Consider the following 21,597-nt stretch of genomic DNA (forward strand, 5'->3'; position numbering starts at 1 on the left):
TTAGGGGCTCCCACTCCATACCTACCCCCACGCCTATCCCGAGGAAGGAACATTTTTCTGTGCGGGGGTGGCATTCATGTTGGAAGGGGATGGGTGATGATGTTATTTTTGTTCCCCACAAATGTGGATGTTTAAAATAGTGCTTTATTCAATCGGCATAAGTGACACATAGACTATGTATAGTGGGGAAATTGGGCCTGGCAGGTGATGAGGGCCAGATCTCACCCAAACCAAGAGTCGTGGTTCTCCACTGATAGCACCCAAGGACCTGTGCTGAGGGTGGCCAGCACAGAACCCCCATCGTGGGGCGCCTGGTAAATCCCCTTGCACAACTACTGAATTATCTGACATGGATGAACCTCAGAGCCAGTGAACTAGGACTTTGGCTTCATGTCCATGGGGCATGCCAGCGGGTCACATTTCCTCTCTGAACCTCCCTCCAAGCCACACTGTACTCATGAAGGGTAAGTGTATTCCTTGTTCTTTTGTGCCTTTTGACTCCACGCCCTGCAGGTCTGGAATTCAGCCAGCCAAAACAAATCATGAGGCTGCAGCTCAGACTGTATTAAACTGAAAGTGTATTGTCTTGCCACAGTTTTAGAAGTTTAAGGAACTTTTCTCGAGATCGATTGGATATGTATGAATTTGAAGCGGTGTTCGTTTTTTGACCCCACGTGCTCCTTTTTAGCAACTATACATAAAGGAGTATTTAAAGTGTTATGTCTTAAGTCTTTGAAAATTGCCCTTTTATACTTCAGGTCAATGCAGTAAGGATTCTATAAGGGATTCTAGTTTCAAACAGATTTTGTTGTATGGAGTATAACTTCGGAGAAAAAGAGGGATGGAATATTTTATTCCTCTGAAGGTTTTATTACCAGAACTGATCTGATTTGAGATGAAGGAAAAAGAAAATGCATAGATTTTTGAGGCAAGCAGAGAGCCTACCATATGTCTAGGAGAGATTTTGAAATCTTTCTGGATCATCCTGAATTCGTTTGAAATGCAATGCAAAATTTGGATTTTGTGTAAGAACAAGGGGACGAACCCGTTTAATCACACTTGGGAGTGAAAGATAGCGGTGAGTAAAGAATCCCTTCACACCAGCTAGACGTCTCTACACCAGATTACACAGAGCATGTGGCTGTTGCCAGTGAGAACCCACATGCCTCCCTCCACACTCAACCTTCCCTTGTCATCTCAGAGCCTCTTCTCTCTCCCCTCAAGTGTGGTTTCAGTATGACTAGGGAATAGACACTAAAAATATTTCTGGAATGACGTGACCCACTCTCGCCCCATCCAGGAAAGGGACAAGGCTTCACAAGAAACAGCACATGCTTTCCTTTCATTTCTGGAAGTCCCTGGGTCGACCTACAGATGCTGCTCCTTCCGTGGCCGATGGCATTCAGACTCCTCGCCGCCGCCGACGGTGCCAGGCAAACAACTGGACAGAACAGCTCAGCCACGGGAAGCTGGCCACGGTCTCGGCCGGAGCAGCAGCCCCCCGGCCCCAGACCACCTCTGCCACCACTGCCGGGAGCCTTCCCCCCGCCCTCAGGCTTGTCCCGGCCCCGCCAGAGGGGCTGAAGAACTGGGAGGTGGTGGCAGCAGCCGCAGTGGTGCCTGTAGCCTTGAGCCCGGTCCAGGCACGTGGGGCCCTGCTTTGGGCCACTCTGCAGCCCCTCCAGGGCCAGCGAGGGACCCGGGCCAGCCCCAGCGGCGCCGCTCACCACTGTCTCCTCCTGTCGCTGCAACTTGGGCGAGGGCTCAAGATGGAAGCCGCCACTCCTGAGCTGAGTCCGCAGGCCAGACTGAGGGAGGTGGGCGACCGGGGGAACAGAGCTCAAGATAGCCAGGAGCCGAAGCAGCAGCTGCCACTGCTGCCCAGGCCACCGGCCTCCTCCCAGCGAGAAGCGAAGTATGTGGAGATGTGTGCTTCTGCCGCAGTCTCAGGGGTGAGTCCCCGCACCGGGAGACTCGCTCTGGAGCACCACCCGGGTGAGCAGAGGACCCCAAGGAGTCCCAGGGAAGAAGCCCAAGAGGAACGGAGCAGTCAAGAGAGGAAGGCTCCGACCCCCCAGAAGAATCCTGCTGCCTCGGAACTCTCCAGATCCCAGCTCTCCCGCACTGATGAGCACAGCAACCTCTCATCTTCCTCCTCCTCCTCCCCAGTGGACAAAGCAGAAGAAGGTGGCGTTTCCAAGATGGATGATACCACCACATCAGCAGGGGCTCTGGCCACCTCGTCTTCGTCTTTAGGCTTTGAGAGTGACAGTGGTGAGAGTGCCCTGAGCTGCCAGCCCAGGGGAGGAGGAGAAGGGGGAAGAGCAGGAGGAGGAGGAGGAGGAGGGGCAGAAAGAGGGGGAGGAGGGGGAGAGGGAGATGGAACAGAGTGCAGGGACATTATTGCCAAGTCTCAGGGCAGCAGGGACCCCCCCCAAAAATGAGGAGGCTCACTACATTACCACCCACGAGATCCAGCTGAGCGAGGTGGAGCAGGACATGGATTTTGATGTGGGACTGGCCTCCCGCTGGGATTTCGAGGACAACAATGTGATCTACTCATTCGTGGACTATGCTTCCTTTGGTGGCAGCGACGAGACCCCAGGGGATGTCACCACCCCGACCGAAGAGGACGACGACAACAGCTGCTACCTCAGCACCACTCCAAGCACCCATGCCACTCAGACTCCGAGCCCCACCAGCAGTGACCCAGCCCGTCCCAGCGCAGACAGCAGTGGTCGCCACACCAGCAGCACGGAGGTGGGCAGCGGCCCCTCTGACAGTGACCCCACTCCCCCACCCACTGGGCCTGGCACTGCCACCCTGAGTGAGCCCTTGCCCGAGCCCCCGGAGGCAGCTTCAGGGGCAGCAGCCGTGGCCGCCAGCAGCTGTGGGAGTGCAGCAAGCCAGATCCTCCTATCAATCAAACCGACTTCCCGGGCTATAAATGAGCCTAGCAACGTGCGTGCAAAGCAAAACATTATTTATGCTGCCAAGCATGAAGGCGACATGAGCCTCCGCGTCTCTACAGCTGCTGAACACAATTCAAGTTCACTGAAGCAAGACCCGGCTGTAGCCGTGGCTCAGGACCATGCAAAGAAATTCATCGCTGTCCCTGCTCGCCTGCAAACCCGGTGCGGGGCCATCCGGGCGAAGGAGCTGGTGGACTACTCCAGCGGGGCCTCCAGTGCTGTGAGTGAACTGGACGATGCAGACAAGGAGGTGCGCAACCTGACCTCCCGGGCCTTCCGGAGCCTTGCCTACCCCTACTTTGAGGCCCTGAACATCAGCTCCCGGGAGTCCTCCACACTCTCTGAGGTCGGCTTTGGGCGGTGGTCCACGTTCCTGGATTTAAAATGTGGGGGTGTCGGAGCCAGGGTGGAGCAGAGCCTCCTGAGGAGTAGTGCGGCCTCCGTGGCTGCGGGTCTGAGGAAGGGCAGTGGGGCCAGGACGACTGCAGACCAGCTCTACATCCAGTCCAGGAAGTCCCAGACCAAAGCCTTGGAGTTCGTGGTCAGCAAAGTCGAGGGGGAAATCAAACACGTGGAGACACCTCTGTGTTTCCAGAAGCAGGTCCAGACGGGGTCCCGCGTGGTCACCCTCCTCGAGCCCCTGAATTTCCGCAGCGAGAGCAAAGCCAGCTCAGCCACTGGGCCCTGCAGAACCGCCAAAGGCTCCGGCAAGGGCCCTGGGTCGGTGTACACAGACGATGGCTCGGAGGCCTCTGAGAGCAGCAAGCCCGCCTCCCGCACCGAAGGCCCCCAGAAGAAGTCCAAGTTTGCTTCCAGTCTGCTCAAAAATGTCATCTCCAAGAAGATGCAGCGGGAACACGAGTTCAAAATGGAGAGGGGAGAAGTCACTGACACGTCCCACCATAACCCCTCCAGCACCTCCAAGGAGACGGAGGGCCCAGCCCGGGGGGAGAAGCTACGGGAGAGGGGCCTGCAGAGGCAGAGTTCTCGCCACTCAGAGGCCGGCTCTGAGTACACGGTGGTCAGCGTGTCCGACGCAGGGGCTGAGGGCTCGGTGGCCGAGTCTAAATCGCCAATTTTCAAAGCCAGTGCTCCTCGGGAGAGCAGTGCTGCCTCGGGTCGAAATTTCGCAGACGGACGCACTGAGGAAGTCTGTGAAATCAAAAAGAGTGCATCCGAGACCGTCAAAGGCATCTTCCTCCGCAGTCAGAACAGTGCATTCCGTTCCTGGAAGGAGAAGGAGGCCGAGAAGCGGGAAGAAAAGGCCCCTGTTGGGAAGCTGAAGCTTCCCAAAGGGGGCGACTGGAGGGCTGATCTTGGAGAGATCTCTGCCAGCAAGTCCACCATCATGTCACGCCTCTTTGTCCCCAACATCCAGCAGACCCCCAAGGACAAGCAGCCGGGGAAGCACGCTACCAAGTACCCTGCCGCCCAAGCCACCTCCACGGCAGTAATCCGGCCCAAGGCTCCCGAAATCAAGATCCGGCTGGGGAGTGTGCAACAGCCGAGCTCGGACTTCAACATTGCCAAACTGCTCACGCCCAAATTGGCCAGTGGCAGCGCCTCTAACCTTTTCAAGACAGTTGAGGACAACAGCAGGGCGCAGCAGAAGCTCTTCCGGGGAGACAACCTGGAAAAAGTGCCCCAGTTCCAGGTGAGAGACGTCAGAGACAAGTCCAAGGCCCAAGGCCCCCTCCATCAGGTGAGAGATGTCAGGAAACTAATCAAAGGGTCCGGGGACAGCAGTGACAAGGGCAGTGTTACCCCAGAGCAGGGGCTGACCGGGCCCAAACCCAGGCAGCTGTCTGCGGCAGGGGGCGGATCCAGATCCCTTTCCCCCATAGTGATTACGTGCCAGGCGGTGGTTAACCCGAGGGAAGAGAGCATGGACGGAGAGCCGAGAGAGAACGTAGGCCCAGGGGGCAGCACCAGGTTCTTGAATTTGTCCTCGCCAGAAGGGACAGTCTTGGTTCACAGGGCGTCTGGCAGGCTGCCTGTGGCCACCATTGCCCCCAATAAGCCTGAGCAAGGCTCCTACCTGCCTGTGCTCAAGATCGTCTCTAAGGCTTCTGCTCAGAAGACCCCAGAGAAGGCCAAAGAGGAGGAGGTCAAGGAGGAAGGGAAAGCCCCAAAGACTTCTCGGAACGCCCTGGAGAAGCTGACCGCAGCCGTGAGGTCCATGGAAGAGCTGTACAGCTTCAACAGGAATGAGTGGAAGCGCAAAAGTGACCCCCTGCCCATGATGATGGACAGCCATGTCCTGTCGCTCATTGCCAGTGAGGAAAGGGAAGGGGCTGCAGGGGCGGAGGGGGACCCAGACAAGCTGGCCAAACGACTGGGTGAGCTGGAGGAGCGGGGCACCGGACACAAGGGAGGCGTGGTGCTGCGGGGGGGCCCGCTGGAGCGTCTGCAGCGGAGGAACTCCAACCCAAGTGCTGAGAGTGTGTCTGCCCGGGCAGCCGCCTTTGAGAACATGGCCAGGGAAAGGCCGCGATCCCTCTATATCCCCCCAGTCCACAAGGATGTGGAGAGAACCCAACCCCTGCAGCCCCTCCCACCACTCCCCAGCAACCGAAACGTGTTCACGGTGAGTACCAGCAGCACCCAGAAAACTGGGGGTGTCGCTGGCAAGTTTCCCCAAGGGCCTTCTCCAGAGAGTCCTTCAGCGGCAAAGGGCATCAAAACCCAGGGACTCCGGTCCCTCAAGATCTCTCCGGCCACTCGGGCACCTCCTGATGAGGTGACCACTAGGAAAAACAGCAGCAATTTGGAAAAGAACAATAGCGACTGTGAGAATTACCTGTCCATCCCCCTTAAAGGAAGCTCTTCAGCGGGAGAACTTCCTGGCAGGCCCGGGGCTGGGAGGGAGGGGCCCCCAGCCCCCTCAGGGGCCACTCTCTGCAGCTTGCCCCCTCTGAGCGCCCGCAGCCAGGTCCCCAGCAATCCCAAAGGCTCTCAGGTCAGTGGAACCAGCCGGCCAGCTTGGCGTACCAAACCTGACAACCCCAGGGAGACAGTAGCTGCCACCACAGGGCCACAGAGCCCGGAGCATCTCCCCACTGCCATCTACCACCAGCAGCCACTGCCTTTTGCCCTGCAGGGAGCCCAGCCCCAGGTCCTGTGCTTCTCCCCACCCAGCATGCCTGCCACAGCACCTGCAGGCCCAGCTTCAGTCCCCACAGACCCCTTCCAGCAGCCACAGCCCCAGCAGACCCAGCGCAAGATGCTCCTGGATGTGACGACCGGCCAGTACTATCTGGTGGACACACCAGTACAGCCCATGACCCGAAGACTGTTTGACCCTGAGACAGGGCAGTATGTGGATGTACCCATGACTTCCCAGCAGCAGGCTGTGGCTCCCATGTCCCTCCCTGTGCCTCCCTTGGCCCTGAGCCCTGGGGCCTATGGACCCACCTACATGATCTACCCTGGGTTTCTCCCCACGGTGCTGCCTGCCAATGCCCTTCAGCCCACGCCGATTGCTCACACTCCAGGGGGAAGCGAGCTCTCCTCCATGGCAGCAGACGCCCCTGGCAAAGAGGCAGCTGCGACATTCACTGAGGCCCCATACTTCATGGCCTCCGGTCAGTCTCCTGCTTCCTCTTCCTCCTCGGCCCCGGCAGCCACATCCCAGCTTGTGGGGGCCAAAGGCTTCACCCAGCTGCACGGCAAGCCCGTCATCAGCATCACTTCGCAACCCCTGGGGCCCAGGATCATTGCCCCCCCCTTCCTTTGATGGCACCACCATGAGCTTTGTAGTAGAACACAGATGATGCGCCATGACCAGAAAGCAGAACGGAGCAGCTGCTGGTGAGTGAATGTTACTTTGATAATCAGTTTTCAGGGATTAACAGCAATCCTATTGCTTTGAGTTTGAAGTGGCGGGGGAGGCGGTATGTAGAAAGGGGCATCTTGGGAGAACAGAACTAAAACCCCATCCAGATGATTAAGGAGCTAATTTTCTTGCCAAGTTTCCTCTTCTTCCCACTCCTCAATCCCCGCAGCCAGCCTCTCCCCCATTGACCTTTTCAAACTGCCTGAGTGTTTTTCCCACCGGTGAGTAGGAGGGAAGTGAACCTCAGATCTGTCAGGTTAGCCTTTGGCGAAGGTTGGCAGGGAAAGGAAAACCCGGTCTGGATTTTGTGGAGTGAGCGTCACTCTGTTCACTCTGTCCCCCTCACATCCCCCGTGACAGGAGGCACGAACATCCAGAGAGATCCCTGGGACACTGCGAATCTGGTTGCTCCTCACAAGGAGGGAGAATGACACGGACATTTTCTTGTTTGGAGGATTTCCAAAATCCATAGAAAGGCTTCTTTCCCCCCACCACATCTTCTTTCTCTTGACTTTTCTTGTTTGAAGGGACTGTATATTTTAAGCTCTTGTTTTTGTTTCCAGACAGTTACCTTCTCCTGGGATGAGGTCAAGGTCTTTAATCTCTCTCTCTGTGTCTGTCTCTGTCTGTCTCTGTCTCTCTCTTTCTTTCTCTCTCTCTCTCTCTCTCTCTCTCACACACACACACACACACACACACACGACATCCACGAAAAACGGGGAGATCCTCCACCTGCAGTGGCTCCTTGGATGGGCTGCTGGGTTTGATCCAGTCTGATCAGACTGGATCCACTGCGCTCAGCGGCTAATCCCTGTAAGATGCTCCTTTTTATCTCTGCATTCTATCCCTTCAGAAAATAATCGACCGCCACTTGCCCCCTCTAAAGAAGTCAGATAAAGTAGATCCCTAACACCTGAATTAATCCACATTCACAGACTGGGATCCTCCCTGTAAATAAAACCATGGAACTTGACAGGAGAAGTGAGCTTGGCTTGTCTGACGGGACGTTTCAGGTCAAACACCTAAGACAGGAGTAGCCTTTACATAGGAGCCCAAGGTGTCAGCAGTGTGGGGACAAATCTGCCCCCTCGTTTTCCTGTTCTTTTCAGATTAGGATGTGTTGGCTTCATATATCCTTCTAGGACTTCACTTTTCAATAAGATTGTACTGAACCAAGAAGGGAGATGGAGTTCTTTTCTGATCTGAAAGGAACAGAAGAACATTGTTTCTTTGTGCAATGAAAGAGCCTTAAATTAGGAAGTGGGGTCACTGGATTAGAGACACAGCTTGGTTTTCTCACCAGTGGTGTGTTCTTGGGCACACACATTCTCTAGCACTCATGACACTTGTGTCGATAGTATCTACTCCTCAAAATTTATCTAAATGTCAGATGACATCAGAATATATTTTAAAGTATAAAACCTTTTCCAAATTCAGGGACTATTACGGTGCATTATGTTTATTAGACTTCTAGACATTAGGCCACTGTTCAAAAATCCCTGGGTTTTGCTCTAGAAATTCAGGTGGGAGCCCAAGCCTCATTTTCCTTGCACTCTAGAAACAGATAATTCGAAATCTTCTTCTCTAAGAGTTTGCAACCGAAATCACAAAGAGGGGTTGTGGGGACTAAAGATATATAATGCATGTTTTATACAATGTAAAAAAAAAAAAAATCCAATATGCATTGAAAGACGCTCAGAATTAGACACTTAGTCCTGCAGGAAGAAAAGAGTAGCCTCTCAACAAAAATATTATAATCTTCCAGACAGGTGGTATGTTTACCTAAAGCTATTTTGGGGTAGCTAATCCTGTGAGGCCTTTGTGTGAGCTGTGGAGGTGCAGAAGCAAGGGGAAGAGAGGACAGGGCACAGAGGAGGGAGCAGCCAGGCACACACTTGTATGCCGTCCCTCTAGCAGCTGCTTTTGGCTTTTCTCCTGTCTGCTGAGTCTGGAGAGATTAAGCATGGAGTTGTTGCCGTCAGACACAAATATAAATCTGAATTTTGAATGTTCAAAATTTGAACAGTAATTTTTTTTTTTAAGTTTTTCCCCTTTGAAAGCATAGTCTTTTATTTTGGTCTATGGCCCTAAAGATAGAAGTACAAAAGCTGGCTTCTCAACTAGGAAGACTGGTCAGGAACTAACAATTAGCATTTTGTGTACAAGCAAAAATCTACCATCCAAACTCAGATAACTAAAATCCTTCAAAACTCACCTTCCTGAGAGTTTGATACTGCTTTCCAAAGAAAGATCATTTTAAAAAAAGTGTGCAGTTCTTTCTCTTGTGGGCAAAAGATTGGAAACATTGCTCGGATATATAAAAAACAATTACACTCTACACACTCATTGATCAACGATACTCTCATATAGATGGTCAGGGTGAGAAGACTTGGGAGCTGGTTTCGGTTCATGATTTCCTTTGAAAACCAGACTGACTTCAGAGATATTCCTTGAGGTAGGGTAGGAGTTTATGTGCCCCTTTCTACTAAGAAGTCACACCAGTGATTTGATGCAATCACAACATTTCACAGAGAAGAAAACTAGGGCTTAGAATGGAATGGCTTTGTCACAATCCCCAGGGAATGAGATAAGCCAGCACCTGCAGAAGGGGCTCTTGGCTCCCGGGCCACACTGCAAGCTCCTTGATAGGAGGCCTGGAGCCAGGGAAGGATGGCAGAGAGCATAATGAGCTCTGCACTGTGACAGCCAGCACACCTGGGCTCCCCTCTGTGTCTCTCTGGACTTGTGTACAAAATTAATGTTCTAACGAAATGCACTCATCCCTCACTCATCCAAAGAACACAAATTACATTTTTACACTCCACCAGTCACAATGTACTCTGCGGCGAGGATGTCAACCCACGTGTGACCTGGTGTCACACACCAAGAGCCCACATGCCAGCAGGAGGCCACACAGACCCGTACGCACAGAACTGCGATCCCAGGATTCAAGTCCTATCTTAACCTTTAAGATTTCTTCCAGCTCAAATAATAAGTATTTCATCGCCTATTTTTAGCTGCACGTTGTAACAGGGAGCTTTGCTTTCTGCCCCTGTCTCCCGGAGCATAACCAGCTGCCGTGCTTGCTCGCTCATGGTTAGGTTATGAATTTCCCTGTGGTTCAGCTCTCACAGGTGGGTCTCGCTGCTTCTTGCCTTCCTGTGGTCCACTTCTCAAACTTGGCCAGATCACAGCCCAGCTAAGAGGATAATTAGCAATATTGCTTCCTTTATCCTTCCTTAGTAATGAAGTCGCACATTGTGGTCAATGGATGGAGCAGTTCACAGCCCGTGACCCAGCGGCCCGGAGTCACAGCAGGAGCCTGGGCATGACACACCAATGTGCTGGGCACACCGGTTTGTCGTTCGTTGACTTCTGCGTTGAAAGTCCCTTTTCCACAGAATCTTTGATGCTTTTTCTGATAAGATTGGTTTTGGTTGAGCTTTCTGTCATTCAATACACGTAGCTGTATTTTTCCTTCCCCAACATATTCACATTCACGATTTTTCCTGCCCACCCACTTTGATAACGTATTTTGGGTTTGTTTGTTTGTTTGTTTTTTTAAGATTTTATTTCTTTATCTGACAGACAGAGATCACAAGCAGGCAGAGAGGCAGGCAGAGACAGAGAAAGGAGGAAGCAGGCTCCCCCGGCTCCCCGAGCAGAGAGCCTGATGCGGGGCTCGATCCCAGGACGCTGGGATCATGACTGTCAGGGCCTATTGAGCCAGAGCGCCTCCACCTCGGGTGAACAGCCATTTTGTTGTTTATGCAGTAAAACTTAAACTGACCCTGCCCCCCCTCCCGCCATGGAACTTATTTAAAAGCAAGTCCGGCAAACCAGTAGAATGTGGTCGACCAGTCCCTGATAACAGAGCCCAAATACGAGGGCGGGTCAGGTCAGGTGGAGATAACAGCCCTAATGCAGGGATGAGTCGGGTCAGGTGGCGACATCCAATCAGTGGGGCACTCGTACTGCCCCAAGTACTAGCGTGGGCCCGGCCTTTTAGGCGCCTTTTGGGCGCCAATTCTGACCAAGGTGATAGGCTAGTTCAAATAGCTACTATGGGGTGAACTGTAATTCACTTGGCCACCCGTGTGGGACCTAGCATGACTGCAGCTTTCTCTGTGTGTTGCAATCTCATTGGCCACCAGTGTGTGGCCAGGCTCAACCACATGGCCTCTGCTCTATAAAAGTTAGTCTGTGAGCCTGGGGGTGGTCGCCCTCTCCGTAAGAGGCGGCCCCTAATGGTCGGTTTGATTCTTGATGCTTGGCGCGAAATAAAGCTTTGCTTGACCTTTGCTTTGTATCAGTCTCACTCCTTTGATTACGGACCCAACAATGACCTGAGCCCAAGGCAGAGGCTTTAACCCACTGAGCCACCCAGGCGCCCCCCCAACCTGTATTTTTGTTTTAAAACATTCATTGAGACTTGATCACCAATGCCATTTGCAGGGCATAAAGATAAAATAAATATGTGATAATAACAAAAGGAAACTTTTTTTTATTTCTTCATTTGAGAGAGAGCATGCCCAAGTAGGGGGAGAGGGAAAGGGAGAAAAAGGTTCCCTTTTGAGCAGGGAACCCGATGCAGGGGCTCGATTCCAGGACCCTGGGATTGTGACCTTAGTCAAAGTCAGCTGCCCAACGGACTGAACCACCCAGGTGCTCCAAAAGAAAACATAAATGGGTACCACTCCTGCACCACAGAGGGTCACACAGTTGTTTCGTTTTACTGAATGTCTGATTTTTTCCCTGTAAGACTTGATCCATTTGTCTTTTCATTTCTGAGTGTGCTTTACATTGCTCCTACACGTTGGTCTCTCTCTCCTCCTCACTTCCACCGGGTTCTTTCTGCCCCTCAATGGAGCCCCACACAGCAGCAGCTGAAGTGGAAAGAGAGTGGGGCTGGGAGCAGAGGCAGCCCTCAAGGACTCCTCAGATCATCAAACCCTGTCCCTTGCATTCAGATTCTGGAAGGGAGGAGGGTGAGCGGCTGGGGTAACTGGGTAATGGACATAAGGAGGGCACGTGATGTGATGATCACTGGGTGTTACGCACAACTGATGAATCATTCACCTCTACATCACACACGAATGATGTACTATATGTTGGCTAATTGAATTTAAATAAAATTAAATTAAAAATAAAATAAAATTTCAGGAGGAAATTGGGGCTCAGAGAGGTTAAGTGACCATTTTTATATCACAGTGTCCCTGAAGGCAGAGTTGGGACTCGAAACCCCAATTATCCTCTACCAGAATCTCTTCCCAGCTAGCTTCCTTCAGGCTCTCCATTTTTGCCTCCTCTTTTTCTCTCTAAGGCCACTCTTCTCTGGTGGCCCTCCCTCCTGGTGTCTGTCTCACCTGTTCACTCCCCATCCCTTTCTTCCCTGACCATTGGCTTAGGAATTTAATTTTCACTGCCCTTTTTTTTTTTTTTTTTTTTTTTTTTTTGCTTCTTTGGTGATTTCAGTCCCTTTCAGGGTCTCCGTTTTCCCATCCACTTTTGCTGCTTTAGTGTGATGCTCCAGCTGCTTCTTCCCGTGTTCACCTTTTCTTTTCCTCGGTGGGTTTTCATCACCCACTGCATGGCCTGAAGGACAGGAGGCTGCGGTCTGCTGCCCCACCTGCACGTTCTCTGCAGCTCTGTGCCGGAGGCGGGGGGTAGGGCTGCCGGCTACAGTGCAGCGTGACTCTTCATTTCTAGTGCATTTGATAATTATATTCCTGAATCACTTTGTTTCTGCTTTTCCCCTCACTTAGCTGTGGCTTCCTCTCTCACTGATTATCTGTGGCTGCTCTTTTATTATCTTCCTAATGTCTTCTTTGCCTTTTCTCTCTTTTTCTTTTCCTGGATTGTAGCTTCCCTCCAGCTTATTCTTTTGTACCTTTCTCTGCCATTGGATTGCCTTTATATTTTCTTCTCTGCCGTCTATAAAATTAATAATAAATGAAAAGTAATAGCTACTGGGGATTAATCACTTATTACCTATCAAGCCTTAATATCACGCCATTTGATTCTTAAAATAAGGTGGTACTATTTCTAATTCCTGTTTGACCCATGAAAAAATCACCTCTCCCAGATGAACAGATCAGCTGCAGTCCAGGCCCTTCCAGCTCCCTGGCCCATGCTCTCCCGGGTGACCCCTCTGTGCCTGCTTTTTTTGCTCTCTGGCCTCCAGGCCTCAGTTTCTTATGGCAAAGTGTCCCTGTTTCCTTCCCTGGGAAAACAGGGAAGAGAATCAGGTAACAAACCGACCCTGAATCTGGCAAGATCTAGCAGATACTAAGTCTCCGTGTTCTCCATCCTTAGTTATTCGAACATCTTATGCCTCAAAGAGAATTCAAGGCAGGTTCAGAGCTTCCAGGGGTGGCTGTGGTGCCCAGTGGGTGGGGGAATGGAGGTAACTGTGATATGTGGCGAGGGGGCGGTGTGGCATGTCCAAGTAAGTGGAATGGCTTCATGCACTGTAGTTGAAGGAGAGCTGTAGGGCTTTGACTAAAGGCCAAGTGTATGCACCTTGAAGTCGGGCAGCTCTGGCTCAAATTCTAATGCTCATATTACTTTGGACAAGTGACTTTTCCTCTCTGGCCTTGGTCTCTTCAACTGTAAAATGGAAATAACTTGCAGGAGTGTTTTGAAGATTGAGTTCTAAAAACATTACAAAGGACATAGCAAACAGCTGTGAACTTCCTAAATGCCTCAGAATCCTTTAAGAATCCTGAGGGGCCCTTACCAGAGAAGAAAATTGGCCCTTATCTAGGCAGATTTCCAGGGTGCCATCAGGGGCCTGCGTCCAGGATTGCTTTATATTTGCTTCAACTGAAGGCTGTGCCCTCAGCCCTGTGGTCCCCTTTGAGCTGGCTTATCTTAAGGGGCAGACCAGTTGGCTGTGGGTCAGGGTACTCTAGGACCAAGACCTTCCAGAATGTTATACAACTCTGGATATCGTTTGCCAGCTGCATGTAGAGATTTTCCTCTGTGTCTGGGCACAGGTCTGTGTGGAGCAAGGGAAAATCTGACCCAGCATCCCTGCTGAGCTCTGTCATGTTCTGGTCCTATAATCATGGGAAGTCATCGAGGCCCAACTGCCTGGTGACACAGTGTCATCACCCCTCTCATCTTTACTGACTTCTTCATGATCCTCGGATAGGTTAAACTGGTGGGTCTTGTTATTTCATCCTTAATAGAAGTCGGGGCAACTTTATTATTTTCAAAATTTCAAGTAAAATTCCTTGGAAGTTAATGTAGACAGAACCCGTGTCCTGTGAATGAAGGAAAAGGCAGTATCCAGACTGTGATTCCCTAAAAATGATCCCAGTAGATTGTATAAACAGATTCGTCCTTCATTTCTCAGACTGTTCTCACCATCCTGTAGTTTACCTCCCAACCCACTCCACCACTGTCTGGAAGCCCCTTCCCCTCCCCCGCCCCCACTACCACCTGTGTCCTTCTCACCCTGCTCAGGGAAGCTTCACAAAATCTTGCCCCGTGATGGACTCAGCCTGAGCTGTTGTCAGATCGTTGGGTCCTTGAATCTGAAATTATTCTTCTTAGTCTTCTATTTTCTTCTTCTCCCCTTGTAGTTATATTTTCCTTTCCTGTTGCTCCTTTATAGGTCCCAAGGTTCAAAAACTTAAATTTAGCAAATGAGACGTCTCCAGACCTACGACAGCCCCTTTTATCTTGAAGGTCATTCCTCAATACATAAAACGTAGAAGAATAAAATAAACGAACATGAGATATATACCCATGAAATCATAATTATTCTTTTTTTTTTTTAGCACTCACCATAGCACATACCCTCCCCAATGTCCATAACCCCACCCCCCAACCCCCCTCCCCCCATCAACCCTCGGTTTGTTTTGTGAGATTAAGAGTCACTTATGGTTTGTCTCCCTCCCAATCCCATCTTGTTTCATTTACTCTTCTCCTACCCCCTTAACCCCCCATGTTGCATCTCCTCTCCCTCATATCAGGGAGATCATATGATAGTTGTCCTTCTCCGACTGACTTATTTCGCTAAGCATGATACCCTCTAGTTCCATCCACGTCATCGCAAATGGCAAGATTTCATTTCTTTTGATGGCTGCATAGTATTCCATTGTGTATATATACCACATCTTCTTTATCCATTCATCTGTTGATGGACATCTAGGTTCTTTCCATAGTTTGGCTATTGTAGACATTGCTGCTATAAACATTCAGGTGCACGTGCCACTTCGGATCACTACGTTTGTATCTTTAGGGTAAATACCCAGTAGTGCAATTGCTGGGTCAGAGGGTAGTTCTATTTTCAACATTTTGAGGAACCTCCATGCTGTTTTCCAGAGTGGTTGCACCAGTTTGCATTCCCACCAACAGTGTAGGAGGGTTCCCCTTTCTCCGCATCCTGGCCAGCATCTGTCATTTCCTGACTTGTTAATTTTAGCCATTCTGACTGGTGTGAGGTGATATCTCATTGTGGTTTTGATTTGTATTTCCCTGATGCCGAGTGATATGGAGCACTTTTTCATGTGTCTGTTGGCCATCTGGATGTCTTCTTGGCAGAAATGTCTGTTCATGTCTTCTGGCCATTTCTCAATTGGATTATTTGTTCTTTGGGTGTTCAGTTTGCTAAGTTCTTTATAGATTTTGGACACTAGCCCTTTATCTGATATGTCGTTTGCAAATATCTTCTCCCATTCTGTCAGTTGTCTTTTGGTTTTGTTAACTGTTTCCTTTGCTATACAAAAGCTTTTGATCTTGATAAAATCCCAATAGTTCATTTTTGCCCTTGCTTCCCTTGCCTTTGGCGATGTTCCTAAGAAGATGTTGCTGCGGCTGAGGTCGAAGAGGTTGCTGCCTGTGTTCTCCTTGAGGATTTTGATGGATTCCTTTCTCACATTGAGGTCCTTCATCCATTTTGAGTCTATTTTCATGTGTGGTGTAAGGAAATGGTCCAATTTCATTTTTCTGCATGTGGCTGTCCAATTTTCCCAACACCATTTATTGAAGAGGCTGTCTTTTTTCCATTGGACATTCTTTCCTGCTTTGTCGAAGATTAGTTGACCATAGAGTTGAGGGTCTATTTCTGGGCTCTCTCTCTATCCATTGACCTATGTGTCTGTTTTTGTGCCAGTATCATGCTGTCTCGATGATGACAGCTTTGTAATAGAGCTTGAAGTCTGGAATTGTGATGCCACCGACTTTGGCTTTCTTTTTCAATATTCCTTTGGCTATTCGAGGTCTTTTCTGGTTCCATATAAATTTTAGGATTATTTGTTCCATTTCTTTGAAAAAAATGGATAGTACTTTGATAAGAATTGCATTAAATTAATTATTCTCTTTTTAAAGATTTTATTTATTTATTTGAGAGAGAGGGCACCTGTCTGAAAGACAGCATGGTGGGGAGGGGCAGAAGGAGAGGGAGAAGCAGGATCCCCACTGAACAAGGAGCCCCAGTGGGGCTCAGGGCTCAATCCCACCACCCTGGGATCATGACCTGAGCTGAAGGCACACAGGTAACTCACTGAGCCTCCCAGGTGTCCCAATAATCAAAATTATTCTTATAGACTTTTTTTCTTATATAGTTAACACAGGTCAATTTTTTAGATGACAGGATTAAAATATCCCTTGCCAAGCTACTCTGATTGCATATGATTGATTAGATAGCTGTTATTTGATACTTCTCAGAAATTATTTTTCACATGATAGAGTCCTCTTAATCCCTAACAAATATTACGTAGGAAAGTCTGTTTCTATCTTCATAATATTGTGTTCAAATATCAACTTTCAAATGTTTTTTAGGCAAAGTGTTAGTAGATATATATAGAGAGAGATCTACAGAAAGGGCTCATTTTCAGGAGGCCTTTGAACTTGTCAATGCTTGTATTAGAATGGATTTAACTAAGTTTTAGGCTCTAATCTGTGTATTTCATTTTTTAAAAAGATTTTATTTATTTATTTGACAGACATCACAAGTAGGCAGAGAGGCAGGCAGAGAGAAAGGAAGAAGCAGGCTTCCTGCCAAGCAGAGAGCCCAATGCGGGGCTCGATCCCAGGACCCTGGGATCATGACTGAGCCAAAGGCAGAGGCTTTAACCCACTGAGCCACCCAGGCGCCCCAGAATATCTCATTTTAATCAAAATGCAGTGTACAAAATCCTACACAATTTAAGTAGTGATCATTCACTTTTAAGAATTCCCAGTATATAGAGGTGCCTGGGTGGCTCAGTGGGTTAAACCTCTACCTTCAGCTCAGGTCATGGTCTCAGGGTCCTGGGATCGAGCCCCACATCTGGCTCTCCTCTCAGCAGGGAATCTGCTTCCCCCTCTGTCTCTGCCTGCTGCTCTGCCTGCTTGTGTTCTCGATCTCTCTCTCTCTCTCTCTGTCAAATAAATAAATTAATTAAATTAAATCTTAAAAAAAAAAAAAAGAATTCCCAGCATAGAGTTTACTCCCTTAACTAGATTACTAACTCATGGTAAATTTCAGATATTTCTCTTTAGCTTAAATATAATTTCTACGTGCTTTAGGAACATATCTATTACACTGTTTTATCTCTGCTAGGGATGATTTCAATGAAACTAAACATTTAACTCTACAATCATTTTCAAGCAGTTGCTTGAATCTAATTCAAGTTCCAAAGAGAGGTTCCACTCTGAGTACTTTCCTAAAGTCAATATAATGTCTAAGCAAGTTCAGAAACACGTTTGCCAAACACATATGAAAATGTGAACATCATTAGTAATGTTGAGATTAGCCAAATAGTTAAATAAAATGTATCTTGACATTTTTCTTGCTTCTTGAAAAGTGCGATTTACTTTTAGAACTAATGATCTTTTCTTTGACTATGTTTGTCTACAGGAGCAAGACAGAAGATGGACTGTTCTATAATCGGAAGGTTGCGTCGTAACAACACTAAGAATTCAGCTGAAAAACTTCCTCTACATGTGTTATTCTTAGGTTTTGCTTCTTATAAACCAAGTGTGTAAGTTTCTATATTTTCCTGAACAACCCTGTTAAGACAGTTTGTGTTATTTTGGTGTTACTAAGCTGAGTGAATTGTTGCAGTTTTTCCCCTGTAAAAGGATTTCTTTTTATACTTTAATACAGAAGACAAACTCTCTTCCTCTTTCCCTCCTGTACTCATGACTAGGCAAATCATCCCTTCAGCATTCTCGTAGTTCAGTCAAAACACACGACAGAATGAGTTTGGTTCTTTTGTAAAGCGCGCCGGCAGTCAATAATTTGGATCACAGTTCTTCTTAGAGCTTCTTGGAATATGTGAGGATTAGATGGCAGAGTTGGAACACATGTTCGATTTTAAATACAAGGGGTCTGCATTTTGAATCCTATACCAGCCAAGCCTAGTCATTCCCTCGGTTACGTTCTACATGTTCTTTTATTGGGTTTAGCATGATTTCAAATGTGATTGTGAAAACTAGTGGTTTTAACACACCTTGTTGCCTTCACACAGAATGGCTCGAAACACTGAAGAGCCAGTGATTGTGTTTAAAATTAAGTTCTTAGTCTCAGAAAGGTATGAAATACCTCTTTTCCTCTAGGAATCCAAACTTTGTTATGAGTAGATAGCCTTTTTTGGTCTTCCCTCCCTCTGTAGTTGCATGTCCCTCTCTCACTGATTATTTGGAGCCCGAGGAGTGGTCTGTTTGGGGCGGGCGGCAGAGTGGAATGCACATTGATTCAGTGGTCCTGATTCTCTCCAGCCCCCGCCATACCGAGAGCAAGGACTAGAACTGTATCACTTGCTCTTTATGGGCTTACGATGCATCGAGAATCCAAATCACAGAATCTTTCAGCGACTTTCAATACTGTCTCAGTTGTAACTCAATTCTGAAGGTTATTTTAGTGAGTGTTCACAGTCTTGAGTTGATTGAACAGATAAATATTTAGATCATCATCATTAATAAGTGTGTCAACATATATTCAACAAATGACACATTAGAATATTTCTTATTTTTAAAGAGAGAATAACTTGAAGGTTCTCCCAGACTTTCTTTAAGGAATCTCATCTTATCTATTTATTTATTCGAAGACAACGCATCCTGGTAAATTTCTTTTAGATCCTTATTTTGATTTTAATGATCATCAGCCTTTGGTTTCTGCTTAAAATTTAAAAAAATTTAAAAAACATTTTTTTTCTCAAAACCACTGCATTTTCTGCTACTCACAACTGAAGATGTGAGTAAAAACCCAAGACTGGTTTTTGTATGATTTATATAATCTCATTACTTTGTAGTTAGGCTTCCTATATCAATCTCCTTTCGGAAAAATAACTTGATTTCACTTTTAGGGCCTTTCTTAAAGGGATCTTGCTCCAAAAAGAAATACTGTTGGGTAGAAGAAAAGGGCCGAGGCAGGCGTAGTCAGCTCTGGTCACAATTCAATTAATGCCCTGATACGTGACGAAATGAAGTGCAAAATATAAAACAGCCTCTGTGCATAGATAAGATGCCCTTGTCCTGTATTGAAAAAAGCCTTAGTCCTTGGCCACAGAGGTCTTCTCACCTAGGTAGAGCAGCAGCTTCACCCCAGAACTGACTTCATTTTTCACCACTGGAGAGCTCTTACAGCATCAGCCGTTCCTCATTTCCTGTAGAGACTGGCTGGGTATAAGGTCACTTAATATTAAACGAAGAAGGTGCGATCAATTTCAAAGATCTCCAACGTGTAATACTCAAAGCAGCACCATGAATTCTCAAGTATTTGAACACATCTGGCAAAACTGACTGAGGAATCGGGTGGAGACAGTACCAGAATTGACAGGACTGTTTTAAAACCATGTGTGATCTTTAGGAAAAGGTTGATCATGCTCATATTGAGGGAATTGTCATCCGTGATCATACTGAGTAGTCAGCTGCTTGCCAGGTCTTCAAAAAGAGACCTTTCTTTCCCTAGCCGATGTGGTAGAGTTCTTACCTACCAAGGGCCTGGGGATCCCAGAAGCTGTTAATCCTTATTTATCACCAGCAGATCTGAGCCTTCAGTTCTCACATTGAGGTAAACTAGTACAGAAACTAGGAGAAACTAGTATAGAAAATACCAGAGAGGCCACATCCTCTAAGAAGCTGTCGAGGACATAGGAAATGTCCAAGGGGTTATAACTCTAACTTTAAAAATAATATTCTAGGAATACCACATTGTTTATTGATAATTTTATGGTTCTCTCTTTCATCAAACCAAAAAACCCAAACAAGCACTGCTGGCCATTTACTACCTCAAGTGATGGGGAGGATCATGTTTAAAGACACAAGGTAAATCTAAATCCTTATTTTCAGTGTTTTATTATTTCCTGAGGTTGCCTTGGTATTTGAATGAAGTGGTTGTACCCTTCCAATTTCAACAGAAGTTAAGTGGAATAAAATAAGAGTCTATGAAGCCTTCTTATCCATCAAGCTATTACCCTGACACTGTCCCTTTAGGTGCTGAACTACGCTTTTTGTTTTGTATACACAAAACCACAGATAACACATGTAGCGTTTCCTAAATAGTGCCTCAAACTGGAGTTGAAACAGAATTGTAGAGTCTGGTTTTGCCATTTCCTCTCAAGGTTATATATCAAGGTTACATGTGCAACTCAGTTTTCCAGAGGAACCGTGGGGCATTGTCTGCAGAAACCTTGACCCATGGCCTCTTTCCCCCTGTTGGTTAAATGGTCAGGTTGAAATGGACTCCATTTGAGTTATTTCTGGTAAACTGAACACATTTGTAACCCGTATGAAAACTTTAATCCCCTGGAATATCTTTTCTTAAGAGCGCTCACTGAAATTGCCCTCAGGATTAAATGAAGCCCAAATACGCCGTTAGTGACTTTATAGTCTATCTGTATGTCTGTATATGTCTTTATACGTTGGCGTATATGCAGCTCTCTACATCCACTGAGTAAAGAAGCTAAACCAAATTACACTTGGACAGCTTTATGACAAATCTCACATGTTAGCGCACGTTTCAAATTCATTCTTATAACACTAAGAACTATCTAGTGATATAAATTTCTTAATTTCAGATTTGACTTCATCATTCTTGCCTCTTAAAGAGATATCATGCATTTTAATGGTTTTCATACTTCATAGAAGTGGGAGTCTGTGTTTGCTATAAACTGAATGCTCATGCTACCTGAAATTATACTTTGGACTGCAGGACAGTGTTAATTCTTAAGTAGATTGACTATAATCTCATGATAAGTATATATATATGTGCACAAAAAAACACATTCAGTAATAGTCTCTGTGTTTAAAAACTATCATGGTATACATTTTCCTACGTGGTGCTGAGGAGTTTCATTCTACAGTTTACAAGGTGTAGGTTTGCACCCCAAATTCTCAGGGTATACTATTTTACCCAAATACTTGAAAGAAAAAGGTGCCCTGTATTTTATCAGTACTGTTGAGGGGAAAAATTATGTGTAGGCTTGTTTTAGAGAACTACTTATAAAAATCAAATTCATAAACTACGTTAGGCTTTTTCATAATTTCTGAGAGGATATACAGATAGCTTTGATATATATATTTTCAAGAGACTGTTTCTATATTCTTACCTAACTTCTGGGTCCTAAGTAGACCTCACAGGTGCATAAAATCATTAATAAAGCATGTAGCATTTGCTAAATTGTACCTTGAGTTTGAATCTAATCAGAATAGCATCCTCTGGTTCTTTGGAAGGAAAGCACATCCAGCTGAGGCTCTTGTGACTACAAGGCCCAGAGGAAGATTCTGCAAATTGGACTCATTTGTATGCCCCGTGTCTCAGAAGAGAACTAAGGGTTCCCAGCAGTGTTTGTA

General features: G+C 47.4%; 1 protein-coding gene across 1 annotated transcript; it reads left to right on the forward strand.

The window, feature by feature from the left end:
• The first annotated feature begins 1,302 nt into the window (after positions 1-1,302).
• On the forward strand, positions 1,303-17,962 carry CUNH4orf54 (chromosome unknown C4orf54 homolog). The gene is given in 4 exon segments (XM_032861042.1): positions 1,303-2,429; positions 2,431-6,693; positions 6,695-6,782; positions 17,660-17,962. Coding segments are annotated over 3 exon segments (5,412 nt in total). The 5' UTR covers positions 1,303-1,331; the 3' UTR covers positions 6,746-6,782; positions 17,660-17,962.
• Positions 17,963-21,597: the final 3,635 nt, after the last annotated feature.

The sequence above is a fragment of the Lontra canadensis genome, unplaced genomic scaffold (assembly GCF_010015895.1).
Source record: "Lontra canadensis isolate GAN:19392208 unplaced genomic scaffold, GSC_riverotter_1.0 scaffold1, whole genome shotgun sequence".
NCBI classification, from domain to species: domain Eukaryota; kingdom Metazoa; phylum Chordata; class Mammalia; order Carnivora; family Mustelidae; genus Lontra; species Lontra canadensis.